The sequence below is a fragment of the Oryctolagus cuniculus genome, chromosome 9 (genome assembly GCF_051225735.1).
Source record: "Oryctolagus cuniculus isolate XC-2025 breed Fujian yellow rabbit chromosome 9, ASM5122573v1, whole genome shotgun sequence".
Taxonomy (NCBI): domain Eukaryota; kingdom Metazoa; phylum Chordata; class Mammalia; order Lagomorpha; family Leporidae; genus Oryctolagus; species Oryctolagus cuniculus.
The window spans coordinates 65,254,641-65,278,319 of NC_142875.1; the positions used below are offsets into that span (position 1 = coordinate 65,254,641).

Consider the following 23,679-nt stretch of genomic DNA (forward strand, 5'->3'; position numbering starts at 1 on the left):
TTTGATATGATTATCATGTCACCATTCATCTTCTTGAGTCTAATTATGGGCTTTGAGCGAAGCCTTCCAATAATATTTATATTTTTTTCTATTTTACTGCACTCTCCCAAAGCATTTTCTTTTTTTTTTATATCATCATAACAGCACTTAGATAGACTATGCAAGCGTTACTATTTTCATTACCCAGTGACGAAACTAAGGTTCATAGCTTCCTTGTTTAAAGTCAAACCCCAAGAAGTGGCAGAACAGGAAGAACTGAAATTTGAAATCTCGACTACTTCCTCTCCCGGTATGTCCTCTTTGCTGTGGGGTGGTGGCCTTGCAAATGCACTGCTCAGCTCTTCCATGCAAAGCAATAGCCTCCTGGTGGTCCCAGCCGCAACCCCTGGTGTCCTACCTGGGGCTGGGGCCATGCTCCCCCAGGGCTGCAGCCAACTAGCAGTTGAGTAGATTTGAGGCGCCTGTAACATGGGACTTTGGCTTCAGGACTCACCACTGGCCCTGCCCAACCCCTGGGAGAGCTGCCCTGTAGTCTGGGACTCTCCATGCAAAATCCTCCTCCCTGCAGAGGGTGTCTAAAGATGCTCCCTGCCACCTGCAGCTCCCCACCGCTTACCCTTCACAGTCATTCACCTAATCATTGTACCTGCAATCTGTTCTCAGGCTGTGTGTCGGAGAACACTAAGAAACAAGAATCCATCGATTTTCTGCTGTATTTTAGTAACTGTTGTTAATTTTCTACTCCTTAATCATTCCGAGGGAAGGGTCCCAGGCATGAAAATCATCATAAATTTCCCCTTGTGGGCTTATTTCTTGTTTAAGAACCATAGTTTCATAAGCAATGTTCTATCAAACTTCTGTTACTATTTTTGTAAGTACACATTGTCAGTCCCTAGGTCCTACTATGAAACTGTCCAAAAAACCAGTAGTATCAAGCAGTGGTGGGAAAGGAGAGAAACCTGTGGGAACGCAAGCCCATCACAGAAATGTGAAAGTCAGACAAAACACAGGAGAGAACACGGCACGTAATAAGACAAAGCAGAATCATCATAACAACAGAGAAATTACCTCGTACACGGTAGTAAGATTCTGCAGCACTTGAACTTGCCGAGAGGTTCTAGGAAGAGCAGATAAAACCTGGCCACTGAAAAACAATAAAACGGAATTTTGATGTGAAGTAAAAGTGAAAATGACATACGTTATATTGGAAGGACTTTTTAGGTAATTTTGAAAAAGAAAAATGTTAAATGTTAAAAGGACAGAGGATTTCCCCAGAGGATCTCCCCATAGACCTCATGTAAAGAAGAAAATATACTCACTGCTTCTAAGCAATTGCAAAATCAACGGCTCCCTTGAATGGGTGTCAGTTTGTGGAGGATCTACTTTCTCTACCCGCCCAGGTGTTTTAATTTTAAAAATTAAACATTTGATGCACAAGAGGATTTTTTTTTATTTTTTTGACAGGCAGAGTGGACAGTGAGAGAGAGAGACAGAGAGAAAGGTCTTCCTTTTACCGTTGGTTCACCCTCCAATGGCCAGCGCGTTGCAACCGGCGCACCGTGCTGATCCGAAGCCAGGAGCCAGGTGCTTCCTCCTGGTCTCCCATGGGGTGCAGGGCCCAAGCACTTGGGCCATCCACAAGAGGATATTTGTACTAACTCTAATTACACAATAAGTGATTGCTTTAAAACCCATCAACCCACTTAAGAAATCTAATTTTATTTGCTTCCTTGAAGCTCCTATGCGCTCTATTCTGCCCTCCTCCCATACCACATCCCCAAAGACATCCATTATCTTCCATTTTCACTTTTGTGCATTCCTTTGCTATTCTGTATAGTATGGATTCTTGACACACATATAGTGTGGGGAGCAACTCGGACTAGACTAAGTTACTGGAATTAAGACTTATTCTATGCATCTGCTCTCCCACAATGTGGCGCTGGGAGAGGAGTAAACAACTTCTACACAGCTGCCTCCAGTTCGACCAATAACCTCCAGGAGCTGATCCTGCTCCTGATTGGAGGAGAGCAGCGTACTCGGCATGTGGGTAGCAGAGTTGGGATTGGTAGAAGAGGACTATAAAGGAGGAGAGAGACAACATGCACCAGGAACATCTAAGGGGAGCATCCGGTTAACATCTGAGCAGCTCCCGAGAGAGCCGGCCAGCGGTGTGCCACTCCCCCGCGGAAGTGGGGAAAGTGGCAGGGGGAGCCGCCCTTCCACGGAGGTGGAAGGGATCGGCAGCCAACCCGGGAAGAACCAGCAGCAAACCCGGGAAGGGCCGAGCAGACAAAAGAACAGCGCAGGGTCTAGTGTTGTTCCTCCGCGAAGAGGGGGAGCGACAATATAGGTTCTTGTATGTGTGCGTTCTTAAACAATACACTTAGAATATCTTGGTTTAAAAATGGTATACTATTTGTATTCTAAATTTTTTTCACTCTATGTTGTATTTTATTTTTTAACATTTTATTTATTTATTTATTTATTCATTCATTCATTCATTCATTCATTTTGACAGGGAGAGAGAAAGAGAGTTCCCATTTGCTGGTTCACTTTGCAAATGCCTGCAATGGCCAGGCAGGGCTGAGCCAGGACAAAGTTGGGAGCTGGGTCTCCCACACTGGGGGCAGGAATCAAATCACTTGACCCATCACCACTGCTTCTTGTGGTCCATGTAACCACAAAACTGGAATCAGGCGAGAGCTGGTATTTGAAACCAGGCACTCCAATTTGGGTTGCAGATATTCCAACCAGTGTCTTAGCTGCTAGGAAAATGTCCATTTCAACATTGTGTTTTCAAGATTATCATCTGTGTTGAAGCATCTAGCCATAGTTCCCAACATATGGAACTACTATTTCATGGGTGTGTATGATTTTCTTTTTTAATTTATTTGACAGGTAGAGTTATATTCAGTGAGAGAGAGAGAGAGAGAGAGAGAGAGAGAGAGAGAAAGGTCTTCTTTCCATTGGTTCACCCCACAAATGGCTGCCATGGCCAGCGCCATGCCAATCCGAAGCCAGGAGCCAGGTGCTTCTTCTTCGTCTCCCATGGGGTGCAGGGCCCAAGCACTTGGGCCATCCTCCACTGCCTTCCTGGGCCACAGCAGAGAGCTGGACTGGAAGAGGAGCAACTGGGACTAGAACCCGGCGCTATATAGGATGCCAGTGCCACAGGCGGAGGATTAACCAAGTGAGCCACAGCACCGGCCTGGGTGTGTATGATTTTAATTTCACAGGATAGTGTTGTTAGTTCTTAAATTTTTTTTGGCATCAGTTTATATTTTAAGAAGTAGTAGAGATGTCCTACTGTCAACACATAATGCGGTTTTTTTTTTTTTTTTTTTTTTTTTTTTTTTTTTTTTTTTTTTTTACAGGTGGAGTGGACAGTGAGAGAGAGAGACAGAGAGAAAGGTCTTCTTTTTCAGTTGGTTCACCCCCCAATGGCTGCTGCGGCTGGTACGCTGCGGCCGGCACACCGCGTTGATCCGAAGCCAGGAGCCAGGTACTTCCTCCTGATCTCCCATGGGGTGCAGGGCTCAAGGACTTGGGTCATCCTCCACTGCCTTCTCGGGCCACAGCAGAGAGCTGGACTGGAAGTGGAGCAACAGGGACAGAATCCGGTGCCTCGACTGGGATTAGAACCCAGAGTGCAGGCACTGCAGGTAGAGGATTAGCCTAGTGAGCCGTGGCGCCAGTCACTGTCTTTTTTTTTTTTTTTTTAATTATTATTTATTTGAAAGGCAGAGACAGCAAGAGATATACTTTCCATCCACTGGTTCACTCCCTAAATGGCTGCAATAGTCAGGTCTGGGCTAGGCCAAAACCAGGAGACAAGAACTCCATCTGAGTCTCTCACAGGGTTGGTAGGGACCCAAGTACTTGGGCCATCCTCTGCTGCCTTCCCAGGTGCACTAGAAAGAAGCTGGTTAACAAGTGGAACAGTCGGGACTGGAACACACACTCTGATATGGGACGCTAGTACCACAGTGATGGCCTTTTTAACCTGTCCAATCAAATGGCTGTGAAATGAAATATTCTCCTAATTCTAATGTTAACTTTTTCACTTGTTATTTCTATTTGTTTAGTAACCATTCATATGAATATTTTCTCTTATATGTTGTGCTTTTCCAGGTCACTTTTTCTATTAATTTATTTGCATTTTTTTTGACAGGCAGAGTGGACAGTGAGAGAGAGAGACAGAGAGAAAGGTCTTCCTTTTTCCGTTGGTTCATCCCCCAATGGCCGCTGCGGCTGGCGCATCGCGCTGATCCAAAGCCAGGAGCCAGGTGCTTCTCCTGGTCTCCCATGGGGTGCAGGGCCCAAGGACTTGGGCCATCCTCCACTGCCTTCTTGGGCCACAGCAGAGAGCTGGACTGGAAGAGGGGCAACCAGGACAGAATCCGGTACCCTGACCGGGACTAGAACCTGGGGTGCTGATGCCGCAGGCTGAGGATGAGCCTATTGAGCCACGGCGCTGGCCATTTATTTGCATTTTTGTAATAATCAACTAGTATCATTTCCTTGTCAGTTATATATACTGCAAGCTTCTGCCAGCTTGTAATTTCTTTTCTCCTTCTTATGCTTTATTTTTATCCATGATTTCTTCCTACATTTGTCACTTTGATCTATCATTTCTTCTGGGTTTGTTTTGTTTAAGGATTCTTTCCAAATCCTTGTGATAAATGATGTTCTTTTTAAAAAAGAATTATTTATTGAAAGAGTTACAGAGAAAGAGGGAGAGAGAGAGATCTTCAGTCCACTGGTTCACTCCCCAAATGGGCACAACAGCTGGGGCTCGGGCTGGGTGGGGCCAAAGCCAGGAGCCCAAAGCCTCCTCCAGGTCTCCCACATGGGTGCAGGGGCCCAAGCACTTGAGCCAGCTTCTGCTGCTTTCCCAGATGCATTAGAAGGGCGCTGAATTGGAAGTGGAGTAGCTGGGACTCAAATTAGCACCCTAATGGGACACTGGCAACATAGGCAGCAGCTCTACCCATCACACCACAAAGCCAGCCCCCAATTCCTACACAACTCTTATCTTTTTTAAGTTTTTAATACATTTGGAAAGTATTTCTTGGTGCACAGTGCACAGAAGGAGGGGACTGTTTGTTTGCCTTCTTAGCATCATTTAGCAGTCTCTGATTTTTCCCCTAGGGATCTGCTATGGTGGTTTTATCACAGCTCAAGTCTCCGTACAGTTTGGCAGAGAAAATGCTGGTTCATCTCATCATTTTCTCTCCCTGAGCACACGGAGATTGCAGTCCCAGCCTCTCATGTGGGTATGTTGAGACCCGCATGGCTGAGTTCTTTCCACTGGGAATGTGAGCAGGAGAGGGATAAGGCAGTTAAGAGCAGGTGTGGACGGCACCGCGGCTCAATAGGCTAATCCTCCACCTAGCAGCACCGGCACACCGGGTTCTAGTCCCGATTGGGGCGCCGGATTCTGTCCCGGTTGCCCCTCTTCCAGGCCAGCTCTCTGCTGTGGCCAGGGAGTGCAGTGGAGGATGGCCCAAGTGCTTGGGCCCTGCACCCCATGGGAGACCAGGAGAAGCACCTGGCTCCTGCCTTCGGATCAGCGCGGTGCGCCAGCCGCATGGCAGTCATTGGAGGGTGAACCAACAGCAAAGGAAGACCTTTCTCTCTGTCTCTCTCTCTCTCACTGTCCACTCTGCCTGTCAAAAAAAAAAAAAAAAAAAAAAAAAAAAGAGCAGGTATGTTGTCATGTACAGGTACTCTCTCTCATCCCAAAGCAGGAAGCCAAGAGCCTAAGCTGTGAAGTTGAACAATGGAAGGAGTCCAGACCTCCAAGTTGAAGAATGGCATCAATTGACCTTCATTAATTGGCAATATGAGTGAGGCGTTTCTATGGTATGAATGTTTTTAATACTCCTTCCACCAGATTCATATGTTGAAATCCTAGTCCCAGGGCCAGCATTGTGGCACAATGGGTTAAGCCATGGCATGTGACATTGGCATCCCATATGAGTGCCCATTCTGAGTCTCCACTTCCAATCCAACTCCCTGTTAATGTGCCTGGGAAAGCATAAGATGATGGAACAAGTAATTGGAAGCCTCTGCCACATGTGTGGGAGACCCAGATGAACCTCCAGGCTCCTGGCTTTGGCCTGGCCCAGCCCCAGACCATTATGGCCATTTGGAGTGTGAACCAGTGGATGAAATCTCTCTCTCTCTCTCCTCCCCTCCCATAACTCTCCCTTACACATAAATAAATATATATTTTAAAAAATAACAAGAAATCCTCATCCCCAGGGTCAGGCCTTGGGAGGTGATTAGGTCAAGGGGCAGCGTCCTCTTAGGGCTTTACAGAGAGGCGGCCACATGAGGGCGCAGTGAGAACGTGCTGCCCATGGGGCAGAGGACCCTTCCCAGGCAGTGACTATGCCAGCGACTTGGTCTTGGACTTCACAGCCTCCAGAAGTGTGAGAGATAAGTCTTTGCTGTTTATAAACCACCTAGTTGAAGGTATTTTTGTTACAGCAGCCAAAAGGACTAAGCTGGATAAACCTATTATTGTGCGAAGTCAAGCTCTTTCAGGATTTGGAAGGAATTCCGGCATTGTAGCATAAGCCAGGATGACCCTCACCAGCAGGGTGTGGTCGGTCTACTTCTGGGCTCGCTCATGTTCTACTGGCCTATGTGTCTATTCTTGAGCCCATATCCATCATCTTAGTGCCTGTCGCTTCATATCAAATCTTAATATTTTATCAAGCAAGCCCCTACTTCCCTCCTGCTCTGCTCAGTATTTTTTTTAAACTTTTGTCCATGAAAAAATTTGGGGTTTTCATTAGAATTATGTTGAATCTACGCATTAGTAATCTGAAGGAGAATTAATATACCCATGATTTTGGGTCCTCTTAGCAGTTATGTGAAGATTTGCCTATTTGTTTAGTCTTTCTTGATAACCTTCCAAAAAGTTCTATAATTTTATCCATAAAAATGTTACACATTTAAAAATTATCTTTGTTCTAACAAATTCACCTTTTCATTAGTAAATGGCAATGTTTTTTCAAAAATTTTTAATTAAAAATTTTTCATTAGAATTTACTATCTATATTTTTATGGTGCACAGTACAATATTTCAACACATATGCACAGCATAAATCAATGAAAACAAGCAACTAGCTTTTCCACTTCCTTATCCTTTCTTCACATTTGTAGCCTGCCAACTCCTTCCTTCTCTTTCACTGTAATGTATACGATGCGTGATTGTGTATTGTAGTTGTACACTGTGCTATGGATCACTGGAACTTGAACTTCTCTCTGTTTCTGTTATGCAACCCTGCTATCTCTTTTCCTCACCTTCCTCATCTCCAGTAATCCATGTTCTAAGTTCAGATAAACTACTTTTTTTAACTTTCATATATGAGAAAGAACATACGGCATTTGTCTTTCTCTGTCTGGCTTATGTCTCTTAGCATATGATCTCTAGTTTCATCCATGTTGCTGAGAATTTTAGGATTTCATTTCTTTTGGTGGCTAAATAATATATGGTGTATGTATACCACATTTTCTTTATCCGTTCACCTAGGGTGAATGCTTAGGCTGATTCTATACCTTGGCTATCGTGACTAATGCTGCAATGAACAAGGGAGTGCGGCTAATTCTTTCAGATGCTGATTTCATTTGCTTCAGATATATACTCACAAGTGGGATGGCTGAGTCATGTGGTAGATCTATTTTTAGTTTTTTGAGGAACTTTCATACTATTCTTCATAATTGTTGTACTAATTTGCATTCTTACCAATAGTGTACAAAGGTTCCCATTTCTCCTTGCCAGCATTTGTATTTTTTTTTTTTTTATCTTTTTGAGAATAGCCATTCTCACTGGAGTGAGATGATACCTGATTGTGGTTTTGATTAGTGTTTCCCTAAAGACTACTGATATTGAGCAATTTTTTCATGTATTTGTTAGCAATTTGTACTTTTTCCTTTGAGAAATGTCTATTCAGATCCTTGGTCCTTGTAAATGATAATTTCTCTCATCTCTTTGTTGTTGAGATAAAGGAATGGAAATGCTTTTTGGATATTGATTTTCTATCTAGCTCCATTAGTAGTTTTGATAATTTTACTGTAGATATATTGGGGACTTTTCCTTTTGCAAGCAACCATAACAACTGCACACATTGTTTTGCTTTTTTTTTTTTTTTTTTTTTTGACAGGTGGAGTTAGACAGTGGGAGAGAGAGACAGATCTTCCTTCCATTGGTTCACCCTCCAAATGGCCATGCTGCACCCATCCGAAGCCAGGAGCCAGGTACTTATCCTGGTTTCCCATGTGGGTGCAAGGCTCAAGCACTTGGGCCATCCTCCACTGCCCTCCCGGGCCACAGCAGAGAGCTGGACTGGAAGAGGAGCAACCGGGACAGAACTGGCGCTCCAACTGGGACTAGAACCTGGGGTGCCGGTGCCACAGGCGGAGGATTAGCCTAGTGAGCTGCAGCACCAGTCCTGTTATGCTTTTTTCATGGCAGTGCTTATGGGCTTTTTTTTTCCTTCTTGTCTTCCTTTGTTGGCTAGGACTCCAGCACAATGCTGAATAGAAGTGGAGAAAGAATGTGTGATTCATACATTTAAGGAAAGCCTCAATATTTCACCTTTAGAATAGTTGCTGTGGTTTTTTGATAGATTCCTTTTGTTAGCTTAAAGAAAATCCTGCTACTTTTTGCTATGAATTTTTTGTCACAAATAAAATAGGTGTGTGTTTTACACATATATGAGATGAGCACATGAGTTTTGTTTTAATCTCTTAATACAGTGAGCTATATTAACAGATGAGTTATTAAAGCTGATGCTTGGTTTAATTTGCTTTCTCACCTTAGCTTTTTCCTATTTTCACCTTGCAATTCTTGCTAGGACCATAAGGAACTTTAGTGATTCTTGCACAGCCAAGGCAATAGATTAATGACTCAAGGTGGAATTGCTTTCTTTTCATATCACGTACTCTTAAAGGAAAGACTTTCTTAGCAAATGTGCTCATATCTGCAGCTCTCCACCCAGTTTTACAGGTGACAGATACTTAGATAAAAAAGAAGGAAGAAGAGAGAGAGAGAGAGAAAGAGAGAGAGAGAGAAAGGAGAGACATAAAAAGAGAGATCTTCCATCTACTGGTTCACTCCTTACATAGCTACAACATCTAAGGCCAGTCCAGGCTGAATTTCAAGTCAGAGCTCCATCCAAGTTTCTCATATGGCTTGCAGGGCCCAGGCATTTGGGCCATCTTCTGCTGCCTTCCCAGGCACATTAGCAGGGAGCAGGATTAGAAGCAGAGCAGGCCAGCGCAGCGGCTCACTAGGCTAATCCTCCGCCTTGTGGCACCGGCACACCGGGTTCTAGTCCCGATTGGGGCGCCGGATTCTGTCCCGGTTGCCCCTCTTCCAGGCCAGCTCTCTGCAGTGGAGGATGGCCCAAGTACTTAGGCCCTGCACCCCATGGGAGACCAGGAGAAGTACCTGGCTCCTGCCTTCGGATCAGCGTGGTGTGCCAGCTGCAGCACACCGGCCGCGGTGGCCATTGGAGGGTGAATCAACAGCAAAGGAAGACCTTTCTCTCTGTCTCTCTCTCTCACTGTCCACTCTGCCTGTCAAAAAAAAAAAAAAAAAAAAAGGCAGAGCAGCTGGGGCCTGAATAGGCACTTCAATATGAGACGCTGGCATCACAAGGGGAAGCCTAACCTGCTGCACCACAATGCTGGCCCAGAAGCCCATTTTTGAACTGGACATGGTTTTTCTCTTATTTTGGACAAATATTGCCCTTGAAATGTGAGGTCAAATATTATTTCAGTTAGAAACAAATGTTTGCCCTTGCCTTATTTAAACCCAATCTTAGACTTTACTGTCAGCTACGGCGGAGAAGCAGGGGCCCTTTGGCCTGAAACAACTGCAAAACTGGACAGTGTCGGAATGGGTGCACCCCCTGTGGTACCCGTTAGCTGGGCTCTCAACAGGGAAAGCATATTTGTGGAAAAGCACAGGAAATCAAAATAAAGTCTAGAGTCTAATTAGTAGTAATATGATGATGTTGATTTCTCAGTTTTAGGGAATACACCACAGTAATGTAAAAGTTAACAGTAAGGAAAACTGGATTAGGGATATGGAGGAACATTTTGTGTCACTTTTGATGCTTTTCTGTAGATCAAAAACTATTCCAAAGAAAATTTTTATCCAGGAGAGAGAAGCCTAGTAGTTAAGATACCTACGTCAGGGCTGGTGCTGTGGCGCAGCAGGTTAAAGCCCTGGCTTGAAACGCTGGCATCCCATATGGGCACTGGTTCTAGTCCCAGCTGTTTCTCTTCTGCCCCAGCTCTCTGTTATGGCCTGGGAAAGCAGTACAAGATGGCCCAAGCACTTTGACCCCTGCACCCACACGGGAGACCTGGAAGAAGTTCCTGGCTCCTGCCTTTGGATCGGCACATCTCTGGTTTTGCAGCCATCTGGGGAGTGAACCAGTGGATGTAAGACCTCTCTCTCTGTCTCTACCTCTCTCTCTGTAACTATTTCAAATAAATAAAAAATAAATCTTGTTTTTTTAAAAAAACACCCTTGTCCCAAATCGGAGACCTGGATTTTATCAAATACCTGACTCCATCCTTTGACTTTGGCCTCCTGCTAACACAGACCCTGGGAGGCAGCAGTGTTAGCTCAAGTAATTGAGTTCTGACACACACATGGGAGATCTGGGTTGAGTTTTCAGATTGTCAGCCAAGGCTTCATAGAAGAAACTACTGGGCATGTACGAATGTCTAAGAAATACGTGAAGGTGCAATGGCAGCAGACCAAAGGGACTGGCAAAGTTTGCCAAAGGAAATGGCAATCAGTGCATTGTTGCCAAGAGTGGGGTGAGAGAAAAAGGGCAGGGAAGCAGAAATGAGTTTGGAAAGTTAGTTGCCACTCCTCCCCTAGAGAAGGTTTTGAATACGTGCTGAGAAATTTGGACTTCATCGCACAGGCAATCAGAAGTTAGGGAACTGACTTCATTTGAGTTGTGGTTTGCAAGAATCATTTTGACTGCAAGGTGGAGAATGGTTTTATTTTGGGAAGCCTGATTAAAGGATTCCAGAAATAGGGAGGCTGATTACCAGAAGAAGGAAAGAGTAGTTCACAAAAGCTACAGACATAGGAATTTTATGCTAATCCCTGGTACAAGTTTAGCATAAAGGATTCAACCAGTGTTTAAGAATATGGATTGTGGCATTGCTCATAGTAACAAAAACTGGGAACCATGGGAATGCTGGACTGGAATAGAATTATTGAATGTTTGTGATGTCTCCCTACTCCAGAACATTTTACATTCATTAGAAAGAATGAGTTTGATTTATAACAGGTAACATGGAGGGTGGGATGTATGTGATGTATCAAGAGAGAGGAGCAAGATGTAATGTGGAGAAGCCATGAAAAATCATCCTGTTGAATTAGAAAGAAGGCTGGGAGTGAGGGAAGGAGGGAGGATGGGGTGGAAGGTGTTATTGTGTTCTTAAAACTGTATGTATGAGACACATGAAATTTGTTCCATTTATATAAATAAAAAATTTTAATAAAAAAACTTTGGAAAAGTAATAAAACAAAAAAGATCCTGTTTTGGAAAAAATACATTAGAAATGAAAAAGAAACTAAGTGTGTTAAAAGTAAGGACAACCCACACATGTGAACATTGATTTGGAGGATGAGGAATAGTGGTGAAAGGATTGAGTAGGTAGAGGGGAGAGAGACCAAATAAGGTTGTTTTTTTAAAAAATAAAGGTCTCTATTATGCTGATAGGAAATATGATAGCAATGAATGTAAAATTACACACAGGGATATATAAATGTGTGGCAAATGTATGAAAAGATGATCACAAAAATGTTAAAGATATTTTCTTAGGGTGGTGTAATTTTTTTATCCTTAATTTTATGATTTTTCACTTTATTTTCTATTTTTTGAACCAAGAAAACTGTCATGCTTTTATTTAACCAGAAAAAAATATTTAAAAGGCACTTTGGCTGTGAAAAACCTACTACAGAGCTTCTTAATGCTGCAAGTGACCCTGTCATTGCAACAGCACCTTCCTTACTGTATGAACGAATCCAATGTCTTCTCCAGCCATGGTGAGCACAGTCACGGAGTTGTCTAGCCCACACAGTCTTTTTATGCAAATGTTCCCCATTCTGTGACTCCTTTGATTCTTTTTGTTCACCATCTGCCACGTTAGTTCTGACATTTCTAAAGTTCACTCAGTGCAAGCCATTCCTTCTGCAAGCTTCCCCAAAACATTTTGGTGGCATGTTAGTACACCTTTCAAGGTGCAATTAGGAAGGCCTAGACCAGGGGCAAGTGCATCTGATTTGAGATAGAGTCCCTTTCCTTTATTTATACACCCAGCACTTCCACAGTCATGTTCTGTTGTGACTTTACCCTACTCATTGGTTTGGGAGCCAAAAAGGGAGGTGAGGATAGATCCTGAGGGCTGACTCTGGACATGCCAGTGTAGAACTGCATTCCCAGCTAGCAATGGGCATAATAAGATCCCTGTGCAATCGAAGCTAGGTGGCAGTGCTTAACCACCAGTAACAGGTTGGGCACAGTTATTGTAATGAGCAGTAAGGTCAGAGTGGCAGCCAGAGCCACAAAACCCTCAGAAAGCTATAGAATTGATTGACAGAACATAGGAGTTCTCAGGGACAAGATGAATGAATGGTCAGCAAAAGTATTATGGAAGATTTGCCATAAAAATAAATCATGAATGACTAATGAGAAACTGTGGGCAATCATTCCAATCAAAAGTCATAATCCATTGCCCGGTTTCCAATGTAAGCCAGTTTGTAGACCCTTGAATTTCTTGTCTGAAGAGGGAGTCAGATGCACACAAGACCCTGCAATGGTCCTGACTCCCTCAGTCCTTTCCTATGGCAATTCCCTTGGGTAACTCTGCACACTGGGGAGGGGGATAGTGAAGCATTTTGAGATTTGTAGCATGCAGGGTCCATGTTGACATTGAAATCTGGGGATGTGGGGTCCTAGCTTAAGTCCAGCTCAGAGTGTCTGCATGGGATCCAAGGATATTCACATGCATATGTGAAATGGATATACCTGGTAACCAGAAGACTCCCCACATTAGTTCCCTGCTGGTAAGGTAAGAGCTAACACAGTGGAGAAAGTCAAAAGGAAATCTCTGAAACTGACTCTCCACCAAGATATGGAGATTTTAAGGCAAAATGTGTCATGGGAGTGGGGACGTAACTTATTAGTATCACCCTTAAGGACCCAAAGGACCTAGGGATGGTGGTTCCCATCAAATCCACACTGAATTAACCAGTCTGGCTTCCATTAGTTGTAGCCACTATGCTTGGTATGGTGTGTTTGCTGGGGCAGAGCCTCAGATATATGATATTCAGCTATTTAGCTGGCCATTCCTATTTTTTTTTTATTTGACAGGTGGAGTTACAGACAGTGAGAGAGCGAGAGACAGAGAGAGGTCTTCCCTCCGTTGGTTCACTCCCCAAATGGCCCCAACAGCTGGAGCTACACTGATTCGAAGCCAGGAGCCAGGCGCTTCCTCCTGGTCTCCCATGCGGGTGCAGGGGCCCAAGCACCTGGGCCATCCTCCACTGACCTCCCAGGTCACAGCAGAGAGCCGGAACGGAAGAGGAGCAACCGGGACCAGAACCGGCGCCCACATGGGATGCCAGCACTGCAGGCAGAGGATTAACCTACTGCGCCACTGAGCCAGCCCCCGGCCATTTCTATTTTTAAAAAGCATCAGGGCCGGCGCCGCGGCTCACTAGGCTAATCCTCCGCCTAGCGGCGCCGGCACACCGGGTTCTAGTCCCGGTCGGGGCGCCGGATTCTGTCCCGGTTGCCCCTCTTCCAGGCCAGCTCTCTGCTGTGGCCAGGGAGTGCAGTGGAGGATGGCCCAGGTGCTTGGGCCCTGCACCCCATGGGAGACCAGGAAAAGCACCTGGCTCCTGGCTCCTGCCATCGGATCAGCGCGGTGCGCCGGCCGCAGCGTGCTGGCCGCGGCAGCCATTGGAGGGTGAACCAACAGCAAAGGAAGACCTTTCTCTCTGTCTCTCTCTCTCACTGTCCACTCTGCCTGTCAAAAAAAAAAAAAAAAAAAAAAAAAGAAAAAAAAAAAAGAAAAAAAAAAGCATCAGGAATACTCAATATCTTCTTGGGATGGGCAGAAAATACATATCTACAGTCTTGTTTCTGCTTAAATTAACTTTCCCATTCTCAGTCACATCATAGTCCAAAGGGAAGTAGCCTGAATATCGCAGTTTACCATATCAGTGACATTGATCTTGGGCTATATGAGTAAGAAGGAGCCAAGAACATTGGAGGCTATGGCAAGACACATATGTTCCCAAGGGTGGGTTATAAATACAAAGGTTTAGGGCCTGCTACATTGGGGAAGCTTTTAGGGTCAAGTGGTCTGGGAAGGGTTGGGACACTCACACAAATGAAAGACAAATGATTGCATCTCATACCCCCATGATAACAAAAGGAGCACAAGTCTTAATAGGGCTCAGATTCTGGATTTGTGTTTCTGGGACATACTACTTAAGGTGACATATTGGGTGCTATGAAAAGTTACCAGTTTTGATAAGAAAACCAGAGCAGAAAGAGTCAGTCTGTGGTCCAGGAAGCCCTATCCTTTGGGCCATATGACTTGGCAGACTATTTGGGGTTATAGTTCCTGGCATGTTACTGAGCCCTGAAAAAAGTGGAATGACTGGCCATAGGCTAGCAGGTGGTCATGGCCAGATCTTCCCAGCATGAGCTGGGTTCCGTTCTACTCACTGTGATAGGCAGATTAGCATCTCCCTCCCCAAGGATGTCCAAGCCATAATCCCTAGAATCCATGAATCTGTTACCTTACATGGTCAAGTGATTTTTGCAAAAGGAAGTTAAAGATTTCAAGATTGGAAAGATTGTGCTGGAGTATCTGGGTGGGCTGATGCCCAAACACCGAGGAGCTGGGCACTCAACCCAAGTTTCCCACACGGTGAACAGGGACCCACTCACTGGAGGCATCACCTGCTGCCTCCCAGGATGCACATTAACAGGAAGTTGGAATCAGGAGTGCAGCTGGAGCTAGAATCTAGGCACTCCAGTCAGGGATGTGGCATCCCCAGCAGAGTCTCAGTCACTGCACCATAAGCCTGACCCAAATCACTGTGATTTTCAGATGAACTGTCTAAAAAGTGGAGCTAACAATGAAGTGGGATCTCTTACAAAGTAATGAGCTCTGGGGCTGGTGCTGTGGTGCAGTGGGTAAAGCCACCGCCTGTACTGCCAGCATCCCATGTAAGCGCTGGTTCTAGTCCTGACTGCTCTTCTTCTGATCCATCTCTCTGCTATGGCCTGGGAATGCAGTAAAAGATGGCCTAAGTGCTTGGGCCCCTGCACCCATGTGGGAGACTGGAAAGAAGCTCCTGGCTCTCAGCTTTGGATTGGCCCAACTCCAGCTGTTGTAGCCATTTGGGGAGTGAACCAGTGGATGGACGATCTCTCTCTCTCTCTCTCTCTCTCTCTCTCTCTCTCTCCCCTTCTCTGTCTGTCTCTCTCTCTCTCTCTGCAACTCTGCCTTTCAAAAAATAAAATAAATCTTTTTTTTTAAGTAATGAGCTCTCCATTTGTTGAACAGAGGCTGAATTTCAATTCTATGTAGAGGAAATCTTGCATTGATTAGAAAAATGATGTATAGGATATTCTTTTTTTGATATTTACTAACTTGGATTTTGTACTAAGTGCTTCAGGGACATTCTTATATAGTCTTTTTTTAAAAGATTATTTATTTATTTGAGAAGTAGAGTTATAGACAGTGAGAGGGAGAGACAGAGAGAAAGGTCTTCCCGTTTGCTGGCTCACTCCCAAAATGGCCACAACAGCTGGAGCTGGGTTGATTGGATTCCAGGAGCTAGGAGCTTCTTCTGGGTCTCCCACATGGGTACAGGGGTCAAAGTGCTTGGGCCATCTTCCACTGCTTTCCCAGGCCATTGCAGAGAGAAGGATGGGAAGAGGAGCAGCCAGGACTAGAACTGGCGCCCATATGGGATGCTGCCACCACAGGTGGAAGATTAACCTACTGTGCTACAGTGCCAGCCCCTTTTATACATTCTTCACAACAAGGCTGTATGATAAGGGAGGTGGTTACATTGAAAATCATGAACAAAGAATGTTGAGTAGACAGTAATAAGGAAAAACCTGATGTGTTAAAGGAGCAGAAATTACCAAAGTTAGTCAACGGGAGGAAGAGGTAAAAAATATATTTTCAAAATGAACTTCTTCCTTAAGGTGAATTTTTAAAAAATGTTTTTGTTTGAAAGGGAGAGAGAGTGCTCCCATTGACTGGTTCACTCCTCCAAATGCCTGCAATGGTTGGGACTGAGCCAGGCCAAAGCTGTGAGACTAGAATTCAATCCAGGTCTTCCTGGGTGAGTGACAGGAACCCGATTATTTGAGGCATCACCATGGTCTTCCAGGGTCTGCGTTAGTGAGAACCTGGAGTTGGAGCAACTGCAGCTGGGTATCTAACCCAACTATTCTGATTTGGGATGTTGCATCTTAATCAACATCTTAATCACTAGGCCAAACACTAGCCTATGGAGACAGAATTTAAGGAAATGTAAACATAAATTAGGAAACGTTGAGGAGTAAAATTATAATGTAAAACATTTGCCATAAAATATATTTCTACTTTTTACTTGTTGGACATCACAGTTAGTGGTGCATTTAACCTGCGGTTATAAAGTAAATTGAAATTATGTAATTGCAAAAATTAAAGGGAAAAAGAAAGAGGAGAGATTAAGATTAACTTCTTAGAATTATATCTATGAAATATTTCTCTTTGTATTAGTAAAAATTTTTAAAAATGGATTTGTTTCACACACTAATATATAGATAGATATATATATATAGAAATAGCTACATCCAATTTTAAATTGTGGAGAAATGCCTCCACCTATCTTGATTTTGATCAAAGAGCCAATATGATAGAATAAGGTAGCAAGACGAGGGTCCTTCAGATCATCCTATGTAGAATTTACAATTTCTGAAAATGAGTTTCAGGATGCTGACATCCCCTTAGAAAAAGAGAGACTATCAAAAGCAGAGTGGAGACAGGGAGAGGATCTGAAGGTATTTCTTTGGAGCAAGTTGTGGTTCTTTTGCAGCCTCACCCTTCAAAGGAGATTAAATTTGGGGATGTTCCTCCCCCTCCTTCCTAGCAGGGAAGACCTTTGGGAACATGAGAGAGCTTGATGGGTCTTCAGGATAGAGGTACAGGGAGTGCTGCCTGTGTAGCTCTCAAGAAAGGTAACTCTGCATGTTGCATGTGGCTGGTTGGCTAGGACGTAATCACAGTCAAGAAGAAGAAACACTTCAAGTTACATAGATGGAGCTCAGCAGACCCACCCAGGGGGCCAGGGCAGGTCTCAGCGGCCAGATCAAAAGCAAGAGTTCCTTGGAAGGGGAGAGGGAGTGGGAAAGGGGAGGGTTGCGGGTGGGAGGGACGGTATGGGGGGGAAGCCATTGTAATCCATAAGTCGTACTTTGGAAATTTATATTCATTAAATAAAAGTTAAAAAAAAAAAAAAAGCAAGAGTTCCTAAGAGTAAGGGGCGGAGTCACAAGTGACCACCAGGAAAGTGATACATTAGTCCTGGTGGAGAGAATTCCTCCATAAAGGGCTCTCCTAAAGCTCTGGGAAATCAGTATTCAAGGCAAGGGCTAATGTGTAAAAGAAGCATGTGTGTGCATGTGGTCGTGGTGGAGGACTGTCTTCCCACAAGAATGTTAAATTCAACTAAATCTGGCCTGAGAAATGCTTCCATTCCTTGAGTTCCTGGTAACAAATTGTGACCCAGTTTACTAAACAAATCAACAGAAAGCCGAACTAGGAGGATTTGGTTTCGGTTTTTCTAACAACTCCCTGAATCTGAGCCAATCACTGCGGTGGGGTTTTAGCCAATCAGAGGCTGCCAAATGGCCAGCCTCCGCCCAGAGACGGCAAACACTCAACGGTGGCCAATCAGACCGTTCCTGCTCCTACCTCTGTTTTCTGCCCCTAATTGCGCCGAGCTCTCTGATCCTCTTCTGGCTCTAAAGAGACACGCAATTCAGACGTTGTTCTTTGCCCAGTTAAGTTTAATTCAGCTAAAATTTTTCTTGTAACGAGAAGACCAAGATATTTGAATGATACTATGGTTACAGCTGACATTCTAATTTCAGAATTGAGGATGCTTATTAATACAACCCAAGGGCCGTGGGTGACTTAATAATGGGCTGAAAAGCCATGGAATTTTTCTAACTTTAATAATTGCATCCCTGAAGTGATACAGTTGTAGCATCGACACGATAACTATTTGAGCCAAAAGCAGTACATCAAAAATAGAATGAAAAATATAAGCAATCTGAAATAGCAGTTCTCTTTACACAGAAAGTGAAGTGGGCTAGGCGAGGATGATCTAATGGTCCAGGGCTATGTGGCTAGTAAGGAGTAGAGCTGGGGCTCCCCTTCAGCTCTCTAGCTCCTGAGGTTTTGAATACCTAGGAGGCTTGTCCTCTGGTCCTTCTCCTCTAAAAACGTGATTATATTCATCAAGAGCTCTCCCCTAATGTGCTGTACCATGGAAGGTTCACACTTATCAGAGTTCTGAAAGATGATTTAGAATTTAAACCCCTGGTGAGATACCACTGAACAAGGGAACATAGCCCAAAGCTGCCATTTTGTTCTATGCATCACTGTGTTTTAAGGGCACTGGAGGCATGTTCTTTGAGATGAAAATAATGTATCAGTAGAAGAGAAGTGAAAAAGAACAAACTGGTCTCCAGGTAGCTAGAAAGCATGTGCAGTCAAAGATAGAAACACTGCCTGGAACGGTTAATAATTCAGAATCCCTCTCTCATCAACCCCCCTGCGCTCTCCAATTCCTTTTCTTCTTCTCTTCCTGACTTCTTCTTTTCCTGACTTTTACTTTTTGCATAGAAATAGCCTTGGCCGGCACGGTACAGTTAGGTAATCATTGCACAGCACAATTAATGACCTTGTTTACAAGATTCTTGCTAGCATTTTATTTTTACTCTTTATGGTGTTTGGCCTTTAAAAAGCAAGTGAATATGGAGAGATGGCTTTTTTGGCTGCCTTTCTCTTTGCCATATGGTATTTATGCCTCTGAAACTTTTTGTTGTTGTTGCCATTGCAGGGCCTTTTACTGATGAGATTTCTCAAAATGCACCTACAATTCAGCTGCTAAGAGATTGCCTGAATACAAACTGTTATTAGGACAATGATCATGACAAGGAAACGATAACAAAGCACAGCTTTAGGGAAAAGCCAGGCCATTAGTTCTTTTCAGAAAGGTTTACATTCTCACCCCAAGAAATAATTCATCACAGGCTGTCACTTGGAATGAAATGAGACTTCCCTTTTAGCCTCAGTAATAGGCCATTCCTGGAAAAGCAGAACTCGGACACGTTTGGTTAAAGAATTTTTCTTACTCACAGAAAGAAGAGTTGCCGTTATTTCTAGTGAAGGAGTGGGAACCAGGTGTCAGATACGCATCAATTGACAAAGCCATAACCCCTTCACACAGAGATTGTAGCGTATATGTACAGCAAATGCTAAACTCTCTCAATGCAAAATTCTCTGGTTAAAATACAGCCAGAGTCTCATTCCTCTCAGCAAACATAGCTATCAATCAGATTTTTTAATCGAAGAAAAAAATAGTAAGAAAATCCAGTCATGAGGGAGTTTCTCACTTATTTCTTCACTATTTCATCTATTTCCTTTATGTGCATTACGTTTAGCGCACTAGCTGCTATACATTTACAATTAGGAGGAGCTGTGGGCCTGCTTTTGGTGTATCTTGTTAAGGTTACTCTATCCTGGAGTTTAGTTCACGCTACAACCAAGATGGCGGTAGTGAGCTGGGTCTGCCGAAAGTAGGGGCAGTGTGGAGGCCATGGTTGGCCCTCCCGATAGGTGACTGACCTGTGGCCCCAGGCCTTTCTTGCAGGCTGTATCTTTAACTGTCTTCTCCTCAGACCCATTGTGACTACATCTGACTCCCCCCTCAAACTGACTTTTGCAATTTCTAGATTTTGTTTAGAGGCATTGTTGTACAGTACAAAGAGGTGAAGTGGGGTTAAAGAGGGTTTAAATTCGAACTCTGCAATTAGTTCTATCTTATGAGTTATTCTTCCTGAGGCTTAATTTCTTCTTCCATGAAATGCTGACCAAGATTCCTCGAGTGTTGGATTGCCGGCGTTTAAAGAGATAGCCTCGCTAAAGGCCTAGCCCCGCACATGGGACAGACACAGGAGCTAAATAACCCTTAGTTGCTCTCTTTTCCCATCATTGTCAGTGATACTGTCTTTTCCTATAGTAACCAAGTTGAACATGTTTTCACTTTTGTTATCTTTTTTTTTTTTTTTTTTTTTTTTTTGACAGGCAGAATTAGACAGTGAGAGAGAGCAAGAGACAGAGAAAGGCCTTCCTTCTGTTGGTTCACCCCCCAGATGGCTGCTATGGCTGGCGCGCTGTGCCGATCAGAAGGCAGGAGCCAGGTGCTTCCTCCTGGTCTCCCATGTGGGTGCAGGGCCCAAGCACTTAGGCCATCCTCCACTGCCTTCCTTGGCCACAGCAGAGAGCTGGACTGGAAGAGGAGCAACCAGGACAGAATCCGGCACCCCAACTGGGACTAGAACCTAGGGTGCCGGCGCCGCAGGCTGAGGATTAGCCTATTGAGCCGTGGCGCCGGACCACTTTTCTTATCTTTAAAGCCAATCATCAAGTGATAGAATGTTAGAATTTGCAAGGACCTTAGAAATCATGGTTATCTAATTTATTGTTAAAATACAGAGTTATAAGTCATCAATTATTACAGCAATTTTGACCTCTGTGTTGATTCTACAACAACTATTATTTGAGGATGAAATTTATTGCTTGACACTTGATAATCATATTGAACTAAAAAAAGACTCAACCAATTATAGTTAATTCAATAATTTATGTAAGCACAGGTTTAGGCACACACATCCAGATAGACTTTCTGAAATTTTATCCTATGGTTATTTGAGTCAGATAAGTTTTTTTTTTTTTTTGGTAGAATTATCCCTGTCCCTGTAATGTCTCATTGTCCATTTTCTTTCTCTTTGCCACTTGCTAGTATGAAGAAAGGGCTCCGTGTCGAAGATAATTGGAGAAGAAAACAACCACATATTCCAAACAAAGGCAAAAACCACAACAATGCAAAGGAGACATTAGTCTTAAAAAGACTAAACACTGAATAGTTGATTAATTATAGTACATATACTGTGCATCTATTCACTCCATAGCTATTGCATAACTTATTTTGTGTTCTATATGTAGTTTATAATAGAAAATCCCAAAGTCATCACTTTTCTAAGAAAAAAATAAGAATTAGCTCTATAACATGGCTGTTCTTCTTCTCATGTTCCATGGTGAGCAACCATGCACAGCCCAACCTGCTGTTTAATGCCTTTCTCCTCTTCTCCCTTCTCCCTCCTGTGCTCCACGTTCAAGAGGAAAGTAAATCATCCATCACTAATATACTTTATACACGAAGACAAGGAGGACATAAATCATGTGGTGTGGTAAGGGATGAATAACTACTTTTATTAAAGATTCCATTTCGTTCGTCTCCACAGCCACTGACTATGTGTCCCATCCAGGGTTCTCCCAGAAATTAGGCTGAGAAAAGAAAAAGATTCTGTTTCTAGTGATAGCTACTTGGAAAGCTTCTGAAAGAGGCAGCCTTCAAACTTTCACAGTTTGCTCCCCAGCCTAGTGCATAGACTTGATTCAGTAAGAGGCTAACAGATGAGGAAAAAATCTCACCACAGTGCAGCTATTCTACTCAGTTACCTCTGAAATGCGAAGACATGCTGCTCACAGCAGAGGACGAGAGCAATAAAGACTGCAAAAAGCTTCATCCCAACAGTAGTTTGCTATACAACAACAGCTTCTGAAGCGAAAGGCGCAGATAGCTGATTGCATCAGAGCCTTCTTTACACGCTGGTTAAACTGTAACAGCATGTTTTCTCCAAGGATTATCAACTTAGCTTCCATTCCACTACCCGGAGGAGAGCTACAAATCTGCTAGGTTTTTGTTTGATGGTTGGACCCTCCAAAATACACTATAGTGAGAGTTGTTCTTCTTTTAGGCTGTCTAGAAAATCTTTAACTCCTCCGGAAAGACAAGGCCAAGAACTAAAGGACAGAAATGTAGCAAAGTCTTGTCTGGTTCACTGAAGAACCCATAGACTATTTTTTCAAATTTATTTTATATATTTGGAAGACAGAGTTACAAAGAGAGGTAGAGCCAGAGAGAGAGAGAGAGAGAGAGAGAGAGAGAGAGAGAGAGAGATCTTCCATGTGCTGGTTCATTCCCCAAATAGCTACAACCAGCAGGGAGATTTGAATTGGTGCCCATATGGGATGACAGCTTAATCTGCTGCACCACAACACTGGTCCCAGGATAAAAACATTTGCAAAATAAATCACTCTGCCCACATTGGACATCTGAGCGGGAAGGGACTGATATTTCAAACCTCTCCCTAGGAGATTCAAAGATATTGAGACATATTTTAAAACTCGAGGTGACTGCCACTGAAACTATGTTTTGGATACCTTAGAAGGTAAAATAAAAAAAAATTGTATATCTACTCATTTGTGGATAAAGAAACACAGGAAAAATAGACTAGAAATCAGTGAAATTGGTTTCCTACAGAGGGTGAGTAGGGACAGAATGCAAAATATTCTCAAATCATTATAGTTTTGGCTTTTACTTTTAGGCTTATGATGTACCTCATTGTGATTTTTGTGTATGGTATGAGGTAGGGATTGAGGTCCTTTAATTTTCCTATGGATATCCAGTTGCCCCAGCACCATTTCCTGAAACGACTTTCCTTTCCACATGGGATTGTCTTGTCATCTTTGTGAAAAATCGTTTGACTCTGCATATCTGAATCTGTGCCACCAACTTTGTAGTAATTTTTTTCTCACAGGAATAATAACTAGAACATTTCTATTTTCTTTTTTACAAAATTTTTAAAGCATTTATTTATTTGAAAGGTTCCATTCAGGTCTCCCACATGGATGGCAGGAGCCCAAATACTTGGGCCATCATCTACTGCTTTCCCAGGTTCATTAGTAGGGAGCTGAATTGAAAGCAGAGTAGCTGATCTGTGAACCAGCACTCCAATATAGTATAAAGCCAATGTGTGTGTGTGTGTGTGAGTATGTGTATGTGTGTATATGTTGGGACATACGGGTCCTCACTGATCTGTGAACCAACACTCCAACATGGTATGCAGCCAATATGTGTGTGTGTGTGTGTGTGTGTGTGTGTGTGTATGTGTTGGGGGTATGGGTCCTCACTGATCTGTGAACCAACATGCCAATATGGTACACAGCCAATGTGTGTGTGTGTGTGTGTGTGTGTGTATGTGTTGGGGGTATGGGTCCTCACTGATCTGTGAACCAACATGCCAATATGGTACACAGCCAATGTGTGTGTGTGTGTTGGGGGGCAGGGGTCCTCCCAAGAGCCTGTGCTAAGTTGTTTGGACTTTCAGCCTCCAAAACTGTGAGCTGCATAAACTTCTTTTTTTAATAAGTAAGAATAGTAAGAAAAAGTTGGCTCTCTTTCTTGGGAGAACGCAG

General features: G+C 43.6%; 1 protein-coding gene across 1 annotated transcript in view; it reads right to left on the reverse strand.

The window, feature by feature from the left end:
* CPB2 (carboxypeptidase B2) overlaps positions 1 to 21,993 on the reverse strand; it is a 53,971-nt gene extending 31,978 nt beyond the window's left edge. The window contains exons 1-2 of the mRNA XM_008259991.5: positions 21,880 to 21,993; positions 1,069 to 1,144 (exon numbers count right to left, since the gene is read on the reverse strand). Coding sequence (XP_008258213.1) covers positions 1,069 to 1,144; positions 21,880 to 21,947 — 144 coding nt within the window. The 5' untranslated portion in view covers positions 21,948 to 21,993. The remainder of the gene's footprint in view (positions 1 to 1,068; positions 1,145 to 21,879) is intronic.
* Positions 21,994 to 23,679: the final 1,686 nt, after the last annotated feature.